The 14,351-nt window shown below is 35.1% G+C and overlaps 1 protein-coding gene across 1 annotated transcript; it reads right to left on the reverse strand.

Annotated features, from left to right (window-relative positions):
- Positions 1 to 2,084: 2,084 nt before the first annotated feature.
- Positions 2,085 to 13,038, reverse strand: LOC100374983 (bactericidal permeability-increasing protein-like). The gene is made up of 15 exons (XM_002736257.4): positions 12,776 to 13,038; positions 9,877 to 9,988; positions 9,508 to 9,639; positions 9,189 to 9,262; positions 8,972 to 9,062; positions 8,043 to 8,167; positions 7,610 to 7,704; positions 6,670 to 6,855; positions 5,560 to 5,631; positions 4,501 to 4,677; positions 4,024 to 4,091; positions 3,779 to 3,821; positions 3,555 to 3,624; positions 3,247 to 3,326; positions 2,085 to 2,593 (listed from the first exon to the last, which is right to left on the reverse strand). The coding sequence occupies exons 1-15, from the start codon at positions 12,945 to 12,947 to the stop codon at positions 2,513 to 2,515; spliced, it is 1,578 nt and encodes a 525-aa protein (XP_002736303.1). The 5' UTR covers positions 12,948 to 13,038; the 3' UTR covers positions 2,085 to 2,512.
- Between the last annotated feature and the right edge of the window lie 1,313 nt (positions 13,039 to 14,351).

Genomic DNA, 14,351 nt, shown 5'->3' on the forward strand with positions numbered 1-14,351 from the left:
TGTGCATATCAATATTAGTGTGGTGGCTTACAATTAGCATAAATGTGTAATGAGTTTACAGAAGTCATGATTGAACAGTGGGTCATGTGACCATAAAGTGGTATAATTTGTCATACACAGAGTAGCAACATTACATTACACCTAAACCTTTAGACCCACATTACTAATCAATGTATGTTTACTTTGTATTGGTTAATGATATCAAAATATGCTTAGACCCACGCAATCAATCAATATATGTTCACTTTGTATTGGTTGATATCAAAATATGCCAAGACTCACATTACCAATCAATATATGTTCACTTTGTATTGGTTATTGATATCAAAATATGCCAAGACCCACATTACCAATCAATATATGTTCACTTTGTATTGGTTGATGATATCAAAATATGCTAAGACCCACATTACCAATCAATATATGTTCACTTTGTATTGGTTGATATCAAAATATGCCAAGACTCACATTACCAATCAATATATGTTCACTTTGTATTGGTTGATATCAAAATATGCCAAGACCCACATTACCAATCAATATATGTTCACTTTGTATTGGTTGATATCAAAATATGCCAAGACTCACATTACCAATCAATATATGTTCACTTTGTATTGGTTGATATCAAAATATGCTAAGACCCACATTACCAATCAATATATGTTCACTTTGTATTGGCTGATATCAAAATATGCCAAGACTCACATTACCAATCAATATATGTTCACTTTGTATTGGTTGATATCAAAATATGCCAAGACCCACATTACCAATCAATATATGTTCACTTTGTATTGGTTAATGATATCAAAATATGCTAAGACTCACATTACCAATCAATATATGTTCACTTTGTATTGGTTGATGATATCAAAATATGCTAAGACCCACATTACCAATCAATATATGTTCACTTTGTATTGGTTGATATCAAAATATGCTAAGACCCACATTACCAATCAATATATGTTCACTTTGTATTGGTTGATGATATCAAAATATGCTAAGATCCACATTACCAATCAATATATGTTCACTTTGTATTGGTTGATATCAAAATATGCTAAGACCCACATTACCAATCAATATATGTTCACTTTGTATTGGTTGATATCAAAATATGCCAAGACCCACATTACCAATCAATATATGTTCACTTTGTATTGGTTGATGATATCAAAATATGCTAAGACCCACATTACCAATCAATATATGTTCACTTTGTATTGGCTGATATCAAAATATGCTAAGACCCACATTACCAATCAATATATGTTCACTTTGTATTGGTTGATATCAAAATATGCTAAGACCCACATTACCAATCAATATATGTTCACTTTGTATTGGTTGATATCAAAATATGCTTAGACCCACATTACCAATCAATATATGTTCACTTTGTATTGGTTGATATCAAAATATGCTAAGACCCACATTACCAATCAATATATGTTTACTTTGTATTGGTTAATGATATCAAAATATGCTAAGACCCACATTACCAATCAATATATGTTCACTTTGTGTTGGTTAATGATATCAAAATATGCTAAGACCCACATTACCAATCAATATATGTTCACTCTGTATTGGATAATGTATATACTAAGACAGTCAATTTTTTTGTATGTTTTTTTATTTTTTTTAACTGTTAAAAAAAGTTCTTTTAGATTTGTCATAAAAATTCTGACAATATCTGGGGTGGAAACGAAGCACACTATTTAAAATTATACATACTATAACCAGAAATTGGAATACTATTTCTCCCTAAAGTTTGTGCCAAAAACAAGCTGATTTCTGTGCATGCATTTCATCTGAACTTTGATTACAAAATAGTGTTCAATCTGAAACCAGCAGTGAACACGAAAAATAAAGATTATCATGTACATCGCAATAATCCTCGAAGTTAAATGCAAGATGAATATTACATTGAAGTTTAATTTATTCTTAATAATGATATATGAACTTATAATATTTTAAGTTGTATTATCGGCAAAATTTTGGTTGAAGTCTGTGACAAGTCGAGTAATCTGAAAGTTAAATCGTTCACAAGTTATACTTAAACGAAAGCCGACATGTTGCAGTGTTTATTGATTTATTTATTGTTTTCACTATAATAAATCCTGTTATACATTGCTATTTCATTTGATATTTGGTCAATTACTCAAAATTGAAAGTTCTTTCTAGTAAGTTTTGCCGATAATACAACTTTAATAGAAATAGTAGTCTTCTAGAAATAAAGCACAGCAAAATTATATTTTGTAATCTAACGCATGAAACTGATTTGCATTTTGTTGTATTGTAATGTAAAAAAGCAAATGTTTTCATTATTAGTAATTTAATTTAAATCCCAATTCTCAAGAGCAAGCATGAAAAGTTTAAAATAATCGCTTCAACTTGGAAAGTATTGTGTGCGCTTTGTTCTGGATAGTTAGGGATCCTTATCGTGCTGCACATTGTTGTCATTCACTTCTCAATGATCGATGGTGAAGTCCTCATTCTGGATTTAAATCGCTTTAGTATCGACAGAAGTCACATTTTTGGTTTCTTCCAAAATTCCATAATCGGCTTCAACCAGTATGTATCCCTGTGTGAAAAAACACGTCATGTACTGGCCATACAACATTATATGAATTATATTAATATTATCAACAACATTGGTAATATACCTTTTGTCTGAGCTTTAATGTACCGTACTCGACCGCGTTAGCGCCCATGCCCGGGCAAGCGCCCACCCCCCACTTTTGCCCAAATTTTATATTTTGTGTCACATTCGGCAAAGCGCCCACCCCTTCAAAATTTAAAACTTGGTCTTGCGTAACGAATCTTGGTAATTGTTTTTATATGATACAGCGTGGATATCGATCGCTGTGAACATGTTGTGAATGCGTAGAACACGGTAGCAATGACCTGTTAATACAAGTAAAATGCGATAAATATTTCATGCCATATTCAGTTTACTTCTCAAAAATGGCTAGTTACTAGTTTTTTGGAAAACCATGTCGTTTATTCGCTGAAATCAATTCCAACAGATCGAACTTCGGTATATATCAAAATGCACATTCAATGACGTGACAGTCTAATTATGCCATATTATATGTAGACACCTTACAAACTGCTAATTCACATAATTGTTACCCCTAATATTTATGAATGGTTACACTGAGAGTTGTGCTCCCCCTAATACGTAGGAATGTTCACTTGTGAATTATGTTACCCCTAGTATTGGGGAATACTTACCTCGTGAGTTGTGACGTTAGAATTCTTGTAGTTCCATTGAGGCCCAATTACTGGAAAATGCGATCCATGTTTCAAAGCTCCTGTAACATGAAATTTACTTTATTTTGAATCGTTTATAGTTCATTAAGGCACGGTCCGATAATGACACAATTCGACAACTAAGGACAAAAATGTGTCATTTCTCTCACCTAACGTTTTAAAAAGTGTATTCTGTCAGTTCATGGAGGTAAAAGACAGACCTCCATGGTCAGTTGTACACCTAAAATAAATCGCTAATCATCGGTGTTGCGTCATTGAGAAATACTTACTGTTAAGCCAGGGCATGCCGGCATCCTCAAGTATGACGCGAATTGCACGTTCCAATGCCTCAAGTTGCCACTGCAAGGTAAAGAAGAAAGCATTAAACAGAGTGTGTAAGTATATTTTATGTAATTGCTTATTACTGAAGATAATGTATGTAATAGTGACAGAAGTAGTGTACGTAATATACTATTTTATTTTCTTGTAGTTACATTTTTATTAGAATACATACCTCCTGAACATCAATAATGGAGCTGTCTAGGTCCATCTTGAATCTGGTGAAGATTGGGCAAATGTATATATGAATTTAAAAAATAACAACAATTTAGGAAATATGGGTTTGTATTTTTATGTTCACTGCATAAATTCTGTAATTGTTGGCATAGTTGTACATATTATTTAATACAATTCCCATATATATGTATCGCAACTGATTGAGTGACACGTTGATTGTAACTATGACGTAATAATACATACCCAGTCAGTGTTGCATGTGAATATAAGTGATCTCCTTCCATGTTTGGCACCAACAAAAATTCCAGCGTCTGTAATACATTATGGATTGTAAGTTTCACAAAACAGTTAATTATCATGTATCAATTAGCTAATTAAAATGAACAGATCAATTAGAAATAATTGTTAAACAATCAACTGTAAAGTTATGTGTATTTGCCAAGTTTCAACATATTGGGAGGTAAGATGCAATAACACAGTTTGTAAATTGTGTGTTGTATGCTGCTATGAAGGTTGAGGTTCCTGGGCCACAACGAGTCTACTGCCAAACTTCAAATTATGATATCTCAATGTTTTATCAGCATTGTTTGCAATCTGTATCTAATTTTGAACTGAAAAGAATAATGTTGTTCCTGGCATATTGCCGATATGTAGAAACTAGGACTATGCAAAGTAGTTTAGATAAGGCAAATCTTCGTTATTTACATGACTAAAACTTACCCCTAGAACTGATAAAATATGATTTGTTATTGTTTCATTATCGTGACCATTGACGGCTAATAATGACACCATCCCTGGGACTGTCAAAAAAATACCTCTCTTCGAGGATTGGAACTTAGGTGGTGCTGGCATTTCAAAAGAAAGTTGGATCGAGCTTTCTGGGAAATCTTCGAATACCTAGAATCAATTATATAAACGTAGTGAATGATTATGAATGTTAAATTCGATGTAAACTTGAGGCCATATTTATTATGGACATTTGCGAATATACGCAAATATGATGATACATTGACAGTTGAAAATAGCCTTTTTCCCAAAAATTACTAAATATTTACTAAAATTATAAAATTAAACTTAAAAACTATGCAAGGTGTCTAAATATAAAATGTCAAAACAATTTTGAAGAAGTTGAAAATATCCACTTTTACTCAAAGTGACAAACTGTTCGCTACAATTAGAGAATTAGACTATCGCCACAGAAATTTATAAATCTGACTTAGCACTTTTCACCAAAAATATTCATCAGTTAAAGTTATCACCACGAATTTTACAAATCTGAGATAGGTTCACCCAAGTATCGAAACAAGTGGATTTGCCATTTGCAAAACAAAAGTCGAAAATGTAAAGATGACGCCAATGGACGAAGCACGGCGACAGACAATCAGTAATATGAACCGCTCCGCCCCGTTGACTGCAGTCAGCAGCGGGGCTAAAAAGGCCAGTGTGACCATACAGACAAATGAGCCATTCGCGTGCTTGGGTACGTCAGACCATCCACAAATTTAGGTCTATCTAGCGATTTTATCATCATTCTACTACTGATATATTTTTATAAAACCTTAAATTCGAAGTACTGTTAATTCGTCAATTCAATTGTAACAGCAAAGTAGTATACTGCATGATCAATGTTATAAATAGCGGTAAGGGGTTTTCTCTATATTTGTTGAGTTTCTTTGTGTGGGTTTTTAAGCAGTCTGCAATAGTAAACAGGCCAAAATATAAATCCTACAAATTATACATATATATTATTAAGGAACTACACCTGGTGCAAAGCAATACCTTTGGGAAAGTTCTTCGTAGAGCGTACGCCTCAAGCGGAAGTATTTCATGCAAGACTGAGTCGGCTGGAACCTAATGAAAACATAAATAAACATTGACTGCGTTTAGAACTATTGTTATAATATGTGTCATTTATTGTTTGCAGATGAATACGTAATACATAAACCCAAACCTCCCAGTGACCTTAAACGGCGCTCATGTTTGGATGGCACCCCACGGAAATATCTTACACTGAAACGTTTATATAATCACATAAGCTTGATGAAATATATAAATAAAATTAAATCTTCATGCAGATTATTTTGGTCGAGAGCCAACAGGTTTATTACAGCAATCGTTGAGCAGTGTTATTCGAACCATGTGGTGTAACTGTGAACAATATTTATTATAAACATTGGTACGTTGTTAGTGTGGTATGATTATGCCACCGGATGGCCCGTTTCTCATTAATCAGTTATAATCACCATGTTTATACGCGGTTTAACACTTTCATACATCGTCCATTTGACTGATAGCGCTGAGACAAGCCATAATGCCCAAACTTAAAAGCAGCTTGCCTGCGTTGTTGAAAGTTATTTTAAGCTGTGCAATCGAATAGCAGAGGTGGTCCTGACTTCTAAATGGTCAGTGTCAACATATGGTTGAAATAAAAAAAAGATTTGTTGATGGGGGGAATTCTGTTGACTTTGTCTGGTACTTCAAACTCCCGGGTTCAAACTATATTAAATCAGCCAGTGCAAAAGTAGCTAATACCGTGGGACATCGGAGAGTCGTTTCTGGCTACACTAATACCCCTCTGCCTCGTGGTGTTTCCTACACTTATAGCACAATCGTCATGTCCATCTGTGGTATAACTCATTTATACCAAGATCGCCATTTTCATCTATGAGTAACACATTTATACCATGACCAACGTAATACTCACAGGTGCTTCAAGTCTAGAATATCTGCAGTGGTCGTTGCTATGGTATTATGATGTAACCTGCTCATTGTCACATTGCAAGACTTTCCATGAGTTTACCTGGACGTATTACCGGTATGCGAAAACCATTTAATTTGCACTAAAAACCATGAAGATGACACATATGATAACAATTCATAATTACATACTAGATCAACATTGAATGGCTGCAATGTATACTTTAGTGTTCCCGATTTGTACAATGAATATCCCAGTGAGTTGAATACGTAATCACTGATCCATATGTACGTCATTCGTGTCGATATGTCAGTTCTATTCATCGGTGTGGCGGCGAAGGGTAAATTGCCACTGGGTTCATCAACATAGATTTGTCCCTGTTGTTATAAAAAGAAATACAATTACTTTAACTTGGACAATTGCTCATTTATGGGTTTTGGTAACATGTGACGTGCTCGAGTGCGTCATAAAATCATGGACCATTATGTGTAATTAATGCAAGTCATTTTGTTTACAGATCTGATTAAAATAGGTGAGTGGTTGCCATTTGTTTTGTTATATATTACATTCAAACAAATACACAATAATCTTGGGATACGTATGTACGTGCTTTTGTTATGTGATCTTTGTCAAGATGGGTGATTGTCGGCGTTTTTGTATACAAAATTAAAATCAAGCATTTCCGCCATTTTGAGACCGAGTTCCTGGCGTGCAAGGACGAATTTCGACATCAGATGAAAATATTTTTCGGGTAATAAAATAGAGTTTCTCGAAGATATCATTATGATCAGGTAAGTTTGGTGGCGCTATGCATATAAATGCTTGGTTCTACCATAGACCCTCTGTTAGAGGGTCTATGGTTCTACCACAGTCCCTCTATAGATAGAGGGACTGTGGTTCTACACTATCAGAATATAGATGGTTTCAAATCTCGCCATACAATCATGAATGTAGTAGTAAATGTCCTCTATCTGTGCTAGGTAGCCCTAGCTTGTACCTCTCAACTGTATACCATACCATATACTATACATATGCGGGTTTACAATGAAAATGATATACTCAGATTTATGTAACAACCGTTTTTCATCTAGATTGCAGTACATGACCCTGGGACATGTCTAATGAACTTACCTCTACACTCACATCTACGTAATTGTCTGTAAAGTAAGGTGGGTTTACAAAGCCAAATGCCATATCTGCTATTCCTGGGATAACAGGTGCATTCACTAGAAACATAGATAAGGCATTAAACGAACGAGTGTTTATAAAATAATATGTTTTGTGACACATTGCTGTTTTGTAATATCGAATGATGTTAATTTACAATGTACGTAAGTTGGCGTATCAAGAAATAGAATAAGTTTTCTTTTTGCATAGTTCCTTTGTCTGCATTTACTTGTTTGGACAGTTTCTTTGTTGAAAACAGTCTGTATTTACTGATAAGCGATAGGGATGTTGTGTAAAACACAACGTGTATGTTGAGTGAGTTATTACCTCCATGGTGAGACGTGCAATAGAGACGTGTCAAAGATAAGTTGGTCAAAAGCAATATATTACCACTTACGCATTTGTTCCCTTAATTGAACCCCAAAATTCTGAACAAAACCCTCGACTTCAGCACATGCCTTTTCTTTAATGTCGTTTTCAAGTGATGATCTAATGCTTCCAGAAAATAGGCTGTACAACCAACTAATTAATGAATAAAAGATGAAAATAATGCATTGTATTCTATGAATTCTTCATTATTTGCTTCCAGTTATGCACATTTGCATATCAAACAAACAACATATGGGACGTGGCCTAGAGTGCGCTGTTTCCTACAACGCCAACGATAATTAGTTCGTTTTGTTATCTGTATAAAAATACTAAACGTCCAGTGATACTAGGCCCACAACAACAGTATAAGCTATATCTATAATTACAATAAATTTCGTGCAATTTCGTGATGATTTATAATCATCTCGAATACGCACGTGTTTACTGTGTTTTGCGTTTCACTTCCTGGGCGACACAAAGAATACATTTGCATCTACGAATAAAATACAAAAGTCCAACAAACGCCACACAAAAGTTCAACATTTGTCACTTTCTCCATTGTTACATACTTGATATATCATGTTACAAGGTTGCGTACTCGGTTCGGAGAAAATCGATGAAAAAATAGAGTTGTTTGTTTGAGCATGTTTGTCTGTTTTATTGTTTCCTATAAAATGGATATTTCTCAATATATCACAATTTAACTTTGTGACATATGGTGAAAAAGATATACACTGTCTTACAAGGTACTTTTTGAAGGCTAGAAGTATTAAAAATTTAATAACATTTTTAGTGGTTTGTATCGAGGAAATGTGTTTCATTGTGATACATTGAATCCGCTGGTGAAATAACATTTTATGTATATTAGTTTACCATTTTTCTCAAAAGACCTCCATTAAATTTATGTGGGTCCCATGCATTATCTATAAGTTGACACGGTTTCTATGTTAGACTTACCTTTTTCCTCCTGTAAGTTCAATGTCAAGACTGTCCAGTGTGGCTAGACATGCCCCTGTATCCAATGTTGGCTGCCCAAGTTCATCACTACCTGCATAGTAACGCAAATAAGCTGTTGGTTATCGTTTGGCTCATATCACGACAGTGTTAGTATCCTTGTGAATACCTATTTCATTTGTCACTACCAAATTGATATACTAGTATTTAAAGTACTCACCGATCAACACTTCAAGTTCAAATGTCAATCCCCGGATGACAATATAAAATGTCCCGATATCTGATACAGTAAAACTACAATAAAGATGAAAGTTTATAAAACGGTGAATTATTTCCATTAAAAGAACGGGAATTTAACAATAATAAGCGCGGTATTTGATTCGTCTTTCTTTATAGTCTTTAGCTCAAACTAAAACACCATTTTACTACCATAGACAACCCCATTTCACTGCAATAGACTGACAACTCCATTTTATTACTAGTAATATAAAGAATCCCACATCCCACTACTAGCTACCATGAAATGTACATAAACTTACAAGAACGCTCTATAAGAATACGACCAGTTACCAACCACTGTAGCATGTGCATCTGTTATATTCAACATAAGACCTTTGCCTGGAATTGAGTAGATTTCAGCTGATGAGGTATCGAATTCTAGAAACTTCACTCTGTCATCAGTAGAACAAAAAAAGTTTGACAAAAATTAAGAAATAAATTAAAGATTGTACATGCTTAATCTCATTGAACGAAATTGTGAGAAAATCTATATTATGGCTTACGGAACAGAACCCGATGACGAGTAAGAATGGAACGCAATTTAAAGCAAAAATAAATCTCGCTGTATTCTCGCTCTCGACGAGATCTCGCCGGTCATTTACGTCCAAGGTTTATTGTGAATTTCTTACCCATCTACTTGGTATTTCACGGTTCCGACCACAAGTTTTGACGTGCCATTATATGCTGGCAATGGTTCACCTTCAACTTCACCGCCAAGTTCAGCTAGAATACTATTCAGTACTGTAAATAACAACGACATGACAACGCATTACGTAAATTTATCCCAACCAACACCAACATGGCAGCTGTTATGCAAGCGTTGAATTATTATTTGCATCTTACTACCATATACCATCCACATCTAATTGCCAGTGCCCTAACCATTAGTTCACAAGTTTTTTGTCAAGATATTTATGAATTCCCTAAATAGCTCCATGTATTTAAATATTTTCAAAATCAATTCCCATCCATTCATTCACGGACGTAAGTTTCAACAGCGGTTTAATTAACTCCGAATAGAACCCTGTATTTTGCTACAAATGTGAACCCCCATAACATAAAATTTATCATGCGTGTTTATCGCCATATCTTGCACATTCCTTGACCCATAGCCCCGTGTCAATACGTATCATGGCATTGGAGGTGTACGGGGACCTCTCGTGGCCTATATAATACATTGACACAATGAGATATAAGTCAATGCACTGCAAGATACTGCGCGGTTAAAAACATTTTGAACTCTTTAAGAAACATTTTGCATTTTTGTAACTTTTTACTTGGTGTTATTTTAACTACCGCCAAATAATAAAGCCAAATAAGTATATGAAATATAAATATTAAATACATATTTTAAACAGATCAAAATGCATTATTGTATAAAATGTTATGCTAAGTATGTTTTTCAAATGCAATGGTAAAACAGAAGCAACCTAACGATAATTTAAATAGCGAACTTGGCCGATATTCACGCATGGTTGACAATGTCACTAATCATTATCTTGTGATAAGAAAACACATTATGTTATTTTTAATGTAGATTTTTAAACATTCTGTTATTCACTGAATTCACTAGCCTAAGGTCTGAACTGTCCAATATAAATAATGTTAGTCAATTAGGCAATAGAAAATTAAAATAAATTTAGAATGAATGATAAGGTACTATAATTAAAGAAAACAACCGATTATTGGATGTAAACCTACACTACTGTTAATGTGAAATTTCAACAACTTGATACAAACTGAAGTGAACAATAGTCTCGATGAGACGGATTTATCTCGCAGCACAGACTATGTCATGTCATGTTGTATGGAGGTGGTATCTATTGTAGGATAAGTCATATCATGACTGGATGGTAGTCCATACATCACTACATATCTATAGTCTTGCTTACGCTAGATCGCTTTGTTAATATGTTTTATTAGTTTGATAAATCTCGCGGTCTGTTCCTTCTTAGCAGTGGTATGTATATATTGGCGTTCATATCCATTCACGCTTTTTTCACGTGCCATTGGATCGCCGTTGGAGGGCGTTGTTTTAGCCTCGAGATCTTGTTCACACGTGTCTCACCTCGGAAGTCAGGGTCGAAACCAGTCCTCGTGCTCCGCCCAAGTGTATCTGATAAAAGGTGTGTTTGTACAATGGATTCAAATTAACTTCAGGTCGAACCCCACGTTTTGCTACATTTGTGAACACCATGTACTAGTATGTCGCAATCATCAAGGAACATCTCTTTTTCATGATCGACCCTTTGGACATTGAACCCGTTGTTGTAGGCTAATTTTCCCATATAGGTTATCGACTAATACACTGATAATGTGGCTTTTATGGTTAATAATGTGTTTATGTAAACATACGATATTGTTTTTTTTCGTGAAGAATGGCATTTGTTTTATATGAGTAATGAGAAAAAATAAAGATAGTGCCCGTAACTCCGGTCTGTCACGTTGTCAATCACAATCCGTATAGGTCAAATGCTATGACCGTTTCAGTGATCGAATTGACCAGGATAGCAGTAATACCAATCATTCTTATGGCAAAAAATAACGCGTTTGTTTCATTCTAATGTGTATGTCTTATACGCGATATGCCGAATGACATCGTACAAACAGAACTAGTCAACCGACCGGCGACGACTTTGTACGTAAGAAATAACCAACCAAACATTACATAGCATATTAAATTTCATTTAAAATAACATTACAGAAAATATCACTCGTGTAATATAAATACTCGTGTTCGAATAAATGTTTCGGCTAAGGACGTTTCGATCAGAACATTGCTATGACGAGTTATCACGTGTCCGAATTTCGACGGGTCCTCATTTTTGAATACTAGAACGTCGCCGATTCAATCTTCGAAAAAGAATACGATCGAATACATAAAAATGACCGCATCATCGTGTCAAAGATTCACACTTTTCTCAAAAGTGGTGGTCGTGGCACATTATTAAGAACATACCATAATTAACGTTGCCGTGGTTATTGCTATTTCAGTTATTTGCTACGTTCACACGACAGCATTTTATCGTAGCCCTACGGCTCGAGCCAGCCAAAATGGTCGTGTATAAGCGTTCGGCTCGAGCCAAGTTCGGCTCCAATAAACCCTCGTGGTTGAACTATCGCGATGGCCTTACCTCTAATGTGTACCAATACTGATTACGTTCAACACATCAACACTGTGAATACCGTACTTTGTACACATACGGAGAACTAATCGCAAGTCAGGGTCAAACGTTCTGTCAATAATAAATGTATTCTAAACAGATAATAGCGGGTTTTAAGACGGCTGCCAACTTAATTCGAAACTCGTGAAAATAGTCTGATATTAATGGCCAACCTATGAATTCAGCAAAAGCGTCATGTTTTCATTTGATCACGTGATTCAATCACGGATCACCCTTCAGATGATTAAGATGAGATTGCTATCATGGCTCCATGTAACAATCAAGTCCACTTCTACATTTTTTACAGTTTTAAATGCATGCCATGATTATATGACAGTTTCTGCATGATGAAATATATACTTACAGTGATCAAAGCCAGACTGTGTCAATCTTCCAACTATTCCAGGATTCTTTGCCCTGCCAACGATCGTCTTTGAAATATCTAATTTAATTTCAACATCCTCTTCGGCAATGGAGATTGAAATTGCGAAAAGTACGAATAGCGATAGTCGTGAAATTGTAGCGATTACCGGCATGGTCACGGATTGATGTAAGACAGGAAATGTAACACAGGATACCTGACGAAATTCACCCCTTGCCCTTCTTCCCTTTGTTGGACTACGCTGTTGTTATGTGGAGCATTGTGGGTAATTATAGTCACGTGACCAATGTCCGGCCCAATAATTACGTACTACAGAATAGAATAGAATAATGCTTTATTAATACCGTAAAGAAAGAGTTAACATTTCCTTTTAGGTTTTCAGATTAATAAAGTAAATAATAAAAGTACATGAAATATAAAAATTGATTTAAAAAGAATGTACAAGTCCGAGGTGCATCCGAATAAACAATGTCAAAAAGACAGTCGAAGAATAAAGTTTATCTGTATTTCATCTCTATTGTCGGTTGCACATAAAGTGTCAACAGACATGGGGGCAGCGCGTGTAATCCATAGTTTGATTAATTACATGAACTTTAAACGCGCGTTTAAATTTCACGTAATTTATTAAATTGTTTATTTATTTATTTATTTTGACGACTTCTTGAAAATGTGTTTTCGCATATTAGCACATGTATAGTTTGTATCATTTGTGTATATGGCAGTCGTGTTACTCAAATTGTCACAGAAATCTGTACGACATGTAGAGTGGATCATTCGAAATTCTGGGGGGGTAGAAAAAATGTGCGAAATATTTTTCACTTCTTCACTTAGTTTTGTGCTATTTTTATGATGAATTTGGTGTTATCATATACGTCTTCTCTGGCCTCGTAACGCTATGGAAAGTGTACCCTCACAGCAGGGCAATGATTTCCTGTACCACGCCCGGCCCCGCGCTCGGTTTTGATCAATCAAAACAATAGTGTTTGAGGTCACGTTGTAGCAAAACGTAATTACACCTATAAGGTACATGATAAAACCTTTCTCGAATGAATACGGCTTTTGTTGCCCCAGTCGCGCGACCTCGGGTCGGAAAAGCCGTATCCAGTCTATAAATATTATTATTGTGAACACAGTGAAGTAGTTTTATCTCAAAGATTTTTTTTCTTATAATGATTTATGCGGGATTCCCCTCAATAATTTTTTCCTGTGCATTTTATTTCCAATTCTACCATCGCCCAAGGTTTTAGTGGTTCAACCATAACACATCTTTTTCTCGACTAAGTGGCGAGTGCTCAGACTGACATGGCACCCCGAACCGCTCGCTGCAAGCTGCTTTGAAGTTCATATATTTTTCTCTGACTGATTTGACCATGTATTTTGTTTTATTCTGCTTTGTCAGTCATCGTTTGTTATCTATTGTTTATTAGTTTCAAGTCATTTATTTTACATCCGTTTCGATAAAGTATGTTCTATTTCCCACGTTTTGTCTGCATATTCACCACTCTAAATGACGGTGCACTGTGGCGTCAAATGTCGTTCACGGACCAGTACTAGCTCG

The sequence above is a fragment of the Saccoglossus kowalevskii genome, chromosome 6 (genome assembly GCF_978046115.1).
Source record: "Saccoglossus kowalevskii chromosome 6, keSacKowa6.1, whole genome shotgun sequence".
Lineage (NCBI taxonomy): Eukaryota > Metazoa > Hemichordata > Enteropneusta > Harrimaniidae > Saccoglossus > Saccoglossus kowalevskii.